The 7,958-nt window shown below is 54.2% G+C and overlaps 1 protein-coding gene across 2 annotated transcripts; it reads right to left on the reverse strand.

Moving 5' to 3' along the window:
• Positions 1-1,204: 1,204 nt before the first annotated feature.
• MECR (mitochondrial trans-2-enoyl-CoA reductase) lies at positions 1,205-7,821 on the reverse strand. Of its 2 annotated transcripts, XM_009645827.2 has the most exons (10): positions 7,764-7,821; positions 7,166-7,263; positions 6,680-6,811; positions 4,964-5,107; positions 4,778-4,880; positions 4,392-4,494; positions 4,012-4,085; positions 3,472-3,532; positions 2,959-3,031; positions 1,207-2,451 (listed from the first exon to the last, which is right to left on the reverse strand). In XM_009645827.2, the coding sequence occupies exons 2-10, from the start codon at positions 7,209-7,211 to the stop codon at positions 2,288-2,290; spliced, it is 900 nt and encodes a 299-aa protein (XP_009644122.1). In that variant the 5' UTR covers positions 7,212-7,263; positions 7,764-7,821; the 3' UTR covers positions 1,207-2,287. The 2 variants fall into 2 exon arrangements, with proteins under 2 accessions (XP_035757189.1, XP_009644122.1); XM_035901296.1 differs by lacking the exons at positions 7,166-7,263; positions 7,764-7,821 and adding an exon at positions 6,958-6,977 and having other exon boundaries at positions 1,205-2,451.
• Between the last annotated feature and the right edge of the window lie 137 nt (positions 7,822-7,958).

Below are 7,958 nucleotides of genomic sequence, written 5' to 3' on the forward strand. Positions count from 1 at the left end.
GGCGGGCGACGGGGCTGGACCCTGGCGGGGGCTGGACTGGAAAATAGCAGAGAGCTTGGGTAGCCAGGACGCGTCTGAGAGGTAGGAATACACTGGTACAGGAATAAGTAATGATACCCTGCTTGTTGTTCTCCATAATACATCTTTTCAAGTTGCCTCCTCCTGTCTCTACAGTCTCACAGTCACTGTCCCGACACCCGGGGCGGGGGGTTGCCTGCAGGGACATGAAGGGTTGGGCTCCAGCCCACCCAAGCCAAAGGGCCCCAGGCCCCAGCACTTCACTCAGCAAAACCCAGCCAAAGGCCAGCCTGGGGCTAAGCCAGGAGCTGCACCAGCACCCAGTGCCACTCCAACCAAACCAATCCCTCACGGCTCCTGGGGAGTCCATGCCCCTTCCTCCTCTGGCTCTTCTGGATTTTCATTCTCCTGGCAAGTGTGGATGAGATTGGTTGTGGCTCTGACTTTACTGGTGGAGCCACTGGAGGAAGGAGAGGTAGAGGCATGCATCATGCTCGCATCTCAGGACTGAACCGTCCTCTTCCAACCCCAAGCCCAGGGGCAAGCAGAGGGACACAGCTGGCCACCAATTTGGAGGGAATAAATAACCCAGAGTTTCTCTGCCATTTCAGTGGACCTCAAAAGGCCGGGCAGGCATCCCCGACCCAGGCACCAGCCCCTTGCCCCAGGGCTTTGTTGTCCATGGGGCTGAGGAACATCACTGCTGAGGATCGTTAATTAACACCAAAAATTGAAATTAAAATGAACAGTGTGTTGCTTTGAAATGGCTTTTGAAGGGACTCAAGGGTCTTGTCTTCCTGCCCTGTTTCCCTGAGGATGAGCCTCATCCTTCCCATTGCAGTAACTGGGGGGGGAAATGCGTCTGTTTTGGGGCAGACTTGGCTAAGAAATGCTGAGTTTGGTGCCCAGTGGGCACTCATGGGGCAGAGCCAGCCCTGTCTGCCCAAAACCACATCCATCCTGCAGCTGCTTTTAGCAGGATGCTAACTGCTTATGTGCAGTTGTAATCAAAGCTTTACAGGATGGAAAATCCCTGGGATTGAGGACAGGGAAAGGGCCAGGCAGCAAGGGAGCCCGGTGCATTGGGTTTGCCCATTCTTGATGCCACGTAACCCCCACCCACCCTCACACACCGACTGAGCACAGGAACATTTATTGGCAGCTTCTTAAAAAAATAATATATATATATTAGACATTGATTTCCAAGAGGTTCTTGTCACGATCAGTAGTAGCAGTGGGAACAGCAGCAAAACTGAATTCAAGTCCAGGTATTGCAAAAGCCCCCCTTGCCCTGCCGTGTCAGGCTGTGACCTGCTGGGCGAGTCCTGTCCCCACCCTGAATGCCACCACCCCAGGGCTGTCCCCAAAAGGACTAGGGTGTCTTACAGCTCCCGCCGGTGCGGCAGCGCTGGCTGGTACTTGCTAACTTGGTGTTTCTCTTTTTTTTTTCCTGTTTGAGCTCATTTTTGAGATAAAGTGATGTCAAGGGCTGGAATGGTCCTTTGTGCTCTTGTCCTTGTCCTCCAGCCTGCACGGGTGTCCCCTGCCCCCCTCTGCCAGCAATGGATGGGCTGGGCAGGGGAAAAAAAAAAAAAATAATTAAAATTCCATTTTTCTCTGCAATTCAGTGTGGGGAGTGCCCCCAGCCCAGGGGCACCTGGGTGCTGAACTTGGAGGGGGGGACATGGAGGTGGCTCAGAGGCTGCAGCAGCGGGGCCGGGGCCGTGCCGGCTGGGAGGTGAGCGGCGCCCAGCCCTGTGCTACCCTGCAAAGTCACCCGAAAGCAGCCAAAAATCACCTGGAGGGACAGTGCAAATAGCAGAGCAACATTGGCAGCTGCTAAGCCAGGCAGGAGGCAGCAGCACAGCCCCCCCGCCCAGCCCCAAAAACAGGCATGAGAGGGAACTGCTGCTCTTTTGACACCCTGAGCTGAGCAAGCCGTCGTCCCCAGGCTCCCTGAGCTTTCTCTTGCACCCAAACTCACCCCAGCTAAAGCAATATTGCAAGCTAAAGCAATATTGCAGCCTCCCTCCAGAAGCAGTTAGGCACGCTGCTGTCCATGCAAAGCTGCAGAGGCTTTTAAAACTTTAAGTGGGCACCCAAAAGTTAAAAAAAAAAAAAAAAAGAAAAAAAAAAAAGAAAAATCAATGGATGAGTTTTTCCTCATCGTATCTCTTGTCAGCGGACAAGGCAGCAAGGGAAAGTTTGGCTGTGATGGAGCAGCACTGGACTCAGCCCGCTGCCGCCCATGAGCTGAGGTCTCGGGGGGTCAGAGGAGGAGGATTTGCTTCGAGGATGTGAAGGGCTTCATGGATGCCTCCAGTGCCGCCTTGTAGTCCTGGAGCGGGACCTCGGTGCAGACCGGCGCGGTAAGCTGGCCCCTCCGGATGAGCTGGTACAAGGCGTCCATCATGCTGGCCAGGCTCTCCTGGTCTGCAAAGGAAGGAGGGAGCTCTCACCGCCTGAAGCTGTACACGGGCCCGGAGATGCCGGGGTGCGATGTGCTCCCAGCTCGGGCATGTGGGATCATAGAATCACAGAATCGTTTAGGTTGGAACAGTCCTTTAAGATCATCCAGTCCAACTGTTACCCTAACCCTGCCATCCCACCACTAAACCCTGTCCCTAAGCACCTCGTCTGCCCAGCTTTTAAATCCCTCCAGGGATGGGGACTCGACCCCTTCCCTGGGCAGCCCCTTCCAGTGCTTGACAGCCCTTTCTGTCAAGAAATTTTTCCTGATGTCCAACCTAAACCTGCCCTGGTGCAACTTGAGCCCATTTCCTCTTATCCTAAAGAGATGGGGCAACAGCCCCTGGCATGGCGGCACGTGCGGTCCCTGCCTGAGCCACGGTGCCCAGTGCCTGCATTTCAGCTGCCCTGAGGACTATCAGCACTCATGACACCAGTAAGAAGAAAGGACGACACCGGTGTGCAGCTCACCATGTGCATGGTCCTTCTTCCACTGGGTCATCCAGAAGCCGCGGAGCCGCAAGTCCCGGAAGATGAACGCGCTCTGCGGAGAGAGGGAGCCATGCACCCAGGTGAGACCTGTCCCCTCCCAGCGTGACAGTGGTGGAAGGTGGCAGCGAGGCCCCTCGCTCCTTCATTAGCGCTCTCATTTGTGCCTCAGGGCACAAGGGGATGTGGAGATGTGGCTCCGAGGTGTGGAGTCAGGGCAGGTTTGATGCTTGGCATCTGCGGGGCCATTTCCCTGCTGGGATTTCACAGCAGCCCAAGTCCTCCATAAATAAAGCCAAGACACCTGCACCAGGATGCAAAGCAGCTCGTCCCATAACGGACCCCATCAGTTAAATAAAAAGCAGGTTGGAGGCTCTCAGTCTGCAGGCAGGGGAGAGCGGAGCTTCTGTGGTACCAAGCAGGAGCTGAAGGGACGGGGACATCCACAATAGCGCACAGACACATGTCCCAGTCAAGAGCATCTCCAGTACTCACCACAGGCACCATCACGGGCTGCTTTGCCATCCCGCCATAGGTGACCACGGTCCCTTTGGGCCTGGAAGAGGAAGGGGGTATTCAGTTACGTGGTCCCCAACGTGCAGCTTTGACCTTGCAACCTCTCCCTCTGCCGTGCCCAACCCCACCACTGCACCGCTGGGGTCGCTCTTGCACCAAGGGCTCCCCCAGTTACCCCTCAGACTCCACTTTCCAGAGCTCCCCTCTCGCTACCATGCACCATTAGCTGAACTTGCAGCTAAATACACCAGTTATACCTGCCCAGGACCTGGTGCACCTTCATAACCTGACCTCAGCTGCCTCCAGCCACCGGCAGTGTTTGAGACACGCAGTGGTAATGGATTAACTTTAAGTCACTGTTATTTTCCAAAACCACGTCTCTGCTTATCTTCCCTCTCCAAAACTTCAGTGATGACCAACATAAGCTAACACCATCTCTGGCCACCTCTTGCAATCCGCGGGCTCTGGAGCAGGACCCTCTGGCTGCTTTCCCCAAGCCCGTACCCAAGCCAAACTTACTGCAGATGCCGCAGCATCTCCGTAGTGCTTTTGCCTCCGACGCAGTTCAGGGCGAGCCGGGGCTTCGGGATGCTCTGCAAGAGTTTATTAAGAAGGTTCTCAAATTTTAGGGCTCCTTTTGAGGACGGGACCGCAGCTCTTGAGGGAGCAACTGCCTTAACCTCAATATTTACCTGGGGGCAGCTAAGAGTCATAGAGCTAAAATGTATGATCTGGCCCTTGCAGTAGCATCAGAAGCCCTCAACTTCTGGGGCTAAATGCTCATCTAGAGAGAGATTTGTCCCGCCCACCATCCCTGCACCATTCCTCGCAGCGCTGAACTGCAGGGACAGCCATTGGGGTACCCTATGGGCATGTCATGGGATCAGCCATTGAGGTACCTTAAATATATCCTTCATCTCCGGCTTTCTCAGCATCTCCTCCGTGACAACGTGGTCTGCGCCCAGGGCCATCAGCCTCTCCACCAGCTTTGGGAGATCAGGCCTGGGGGAGGAAAAAAACATAAAAAGGACCCGATGAGACAGAAAGCAGAGCGTCACCTTCTCCCTCCTGCCCAGACACAACTTAACTTGGGGACAAGAGGGCAGAGGCTGGAGGACACCTTGGAGGAGCAAATGGGTTGCAGGCTGAACCACGGGAGGAAATCCCAGGTCGCACGGAAAGGACAACCAGATCCTGTGCCCAAACTTGCCCGACCTCCTGCCAGCCTCCAGCTGAGGGCAGCTCCTGCGCTGCTGAAGACCTTCTCGCCTCCCAGGGGACTCACCTGGCCCTCACCACATTGATGGTCTTGATGCCGGAGGCTTTGGCGATCTGGATAACAGCCTGGCCCACGCCGCTGTTGGCAGCATTCTGGATGACGGAGTCACCTGGATGTAAATAAATCCAGATTTTCATTGCAGAAGCGACCAGCAAATCCACATGGATTTCTTTCCATCTGGCAAAGGCGTACCCGGCGCCAGGGTCTCGAAGTCGGCCAGCATGCGGTACGCCGTGCAGGGGTTGACGCTCAGGGTGGCGGCGCACAGCACCGGGATGTCGCTGGGCACCTTCAGCAGCGTCTCCTCGGGGAACACCCCCTGCGTCCGCCACGTCCCTGGGGTACCGGCAGCATCGCGGGCGGAGTGGCAGGAAGGTGGGCAAGGAAAGGAAAATGTTAGGAGACCTCAACTCATGTCACAGCTTTAACACCGGTCGCGACAGCATCACCACGCCATGCACTGTCTAAATCCCGGAGAGTGAATTATGGAACATTTTCCCGTAAGGGTATGGCCAAAATGTTGTGAGAGGCACGGGAGGGATCCCCCGCTGCCCACCGAGATTTATTGCCCAGCCAAGTGTAATCATTTCCCACAGGGATAAGAGGACCGGGGCTCCCTGGGCGCAGGGAGTGTGTGCAGAGCTAAGGGAAATACTCCCCATCCTTGTGGATGAGCCCATAGAGTCAAAGCCAATTTAGCTGGATTTACTCTCTCTCTATTTATATCTGAATTAACCCCCTATTATCCATTTACTTCTCTTATGTTTAAAAAGATCACATTTGGATCTTAACTAGATAGCTTTCCTTCTCCCATTAAGCGAAAAATCCTTTTAAGAAGAAATAGGCAAGGAAAAAGCCACTATGCTAAACCAGAACTGCTGATTTTTCTGGCCATTGGCATTTTGGAGGAGCACAAGAGACATTTGTTGGAAAATAAATTCCCATGCTTTCCCATCAGAGCACTATTAAGGAGGAAACTGTAATAAGATGTAACCACGACCTTGCACAGGTTAAATGCTGCATCCTGGGTCTTTAAGGCAGCTCTGAGGAGCTGTGACTAAACACCGTTGTTTCCAGAGAAGCACGCAGATGGCTGCGATGCTTTATAATGGTGCAGAAACCCCGTAAAGGGTTTATGCTACAGACAAGTAGATTATTTCTAAATTCAAGTTTAGCATAAGCAATGGCATTGCTCCCGCTCTTCTTGCAAGCACTCCGGGTTTCTGTATGTGCCCCCTTCCCTGGGGACCCCCATCCTTCCCCAGGCACCCCCTGCCTCTGCAGAGGACCAGCAGCATCACCCGCTGTGGCTGGGGATCAGGGACTGAGCTCGCTTTAAAAAAACCCACCCTAACATTAAAAATAAAAATATGTGGCAGACAGAATAAAACTTATACCAAGATCTAAACAGGTAAGAAGTGAAGAGGTCTTTGTGCAGCTCCGTCGGTTATCCCGATGCTTCTTGTCTGAGACAATCCAGCCCGTTATATTTATGATCAGGCTAATACGGCACTAAATGTGTTCCAACTGCTGCTTCCCTCGCCCGGAACATTCTCTAAGGGAGCTTTTTTTTTTATTTTAAGTCACATCCAATTAGATGTAATTGCTGTAAGCGGGAGATGCATGTGGCTCTACCCACACCCAGCAAAGATGGTGCTTTGGAGAACAGTTTTGCTCCGGGATCCCCTGTACCAGCTCCTGAAGCATCCGTTCGCATGAGGGCCTGACCATGGGCTTGCTCTCAGCTCCACAATGGAGCTTGGGCAGCTCCCGGCAGGCTTGAGCATCCTAAAAGTCCCCTGGGAAGATGCTTTGCGGGTGGGGGGATGTGCAGAAGGACCTTACCGGTGAGCAAGGAACCAGCGATGCTGTGGCTCCTGGCACCGAGGATGCAGCGTAGGCACTCACCAAGTCCAGGGCCTGCTGGGACGACCCAGTCCCCGGGTTTCAGAGTCGCCACACGACGCCCGACCTCCAGCACTTCCCCGACACCTTCATTCCCTCCCACAGCTGGCAGCGGGGAGAGAACGGCGTAGGTCCCTGCCGGGAAGCTGGAGGTGAGCTGTGGAGTCTGTCATACCCCAGCCCTCCCCATCCCAGCAGCTGCCTCCAACCCCTCCGAGACACCCTGCTGGGAGCATCGCGCAAGAATCAATATGCAAAAAAAGATGCAGCCGGCACGTTACCTTGGATCATATTGATGTCGGCGGGACCTCCCCAGGTGCAGCACTCGACACTTGCTCTTGTTGAACTTCATCAAGTTCCTCCTTGCCCAGCTCTCCAGCCTGTCCAGCCCTCCCCATCCCAGCAGCTGGCTCCAAACCCTCCGAGACACCCTGCTGGGAGCATCGCGCAAGAATCAATATGCAAAAAAAGATGCAGCCGGCACGTTACCTTGGATCATATTGATGTCGGCGGGATTGATGGGGGCTGCCAACATCTTGACGTGGACATCGGAGTCCCCCAGCTTGGCCACCTCGAGGTCCTTTAGTCTGAACAGGGAGACACAAAGGAAAAGGGCATTAATACAGGCTTGGCTGATGCCTTCTGCACCTTGGTTTAAGCTGGGAAGAGATGCCTGTATCACCTACACAAGACATTAGACTTAAAATAAACGGCCACATTCCCCATCTCATCTCTACTGCTGTAGCCTGGTCTCCTCCAGTGAAGAAACCCAACATCCAACTTACTTAGACAACCCCATCAAGACTCCCAGGAGCAGCAGGTAGCAATGCCTGTATCCACCCCTAAACCTCACACCCTTCGCTGGGGTTAGGCATAAACCCTAAGTACTCCTTGCGCAGAAAAAAGCCCCTCCAAGAGGGATGACATCCCCGACCCCTTTGCCATGAGGCTGTTCTAAATGTGCTGAAGATGCTCTTACACTGAGGGAATTTAGCTCATCCAGGGAATTTAGCTCATCTCCCTCCCACAAGCGCATCCTCCCAGCATGCACGGCCCCAGGGGAATTGCTATAAAACTTTTGGGATACCTTGGGTCTTGCAAGGGGAGGGAAAAGGTCCTCCAGAAAACCCAGCAGCACCACAACACAGACCAAGGGGACAGAGGAACCAGAGGTTGCCTGACCCATCATCTCCCAGCCAGGGCAAACGCATCCAGCCCTGCCCATCTGCAAGACGAAGGCAATTTTAACGACATTGAAATGAGCTGGGGGCGCTGCAAAGGC

Source organism: Egretta garzetta, unplaced genomic scaffold (assembly GCF_000687185.1).
Source record: "Egretta garzetta isolate BGI_Z169 unplaced genomic scaffold, ASM68718v1 scaffold368, whole genome shotgun sequence".
Taxonomy (NCBI): Eukaryota; Metazoa; Chordata; class Aves; order Pelecaniformes; family Ardeidae; genus Egretta; species Egretta garzetta.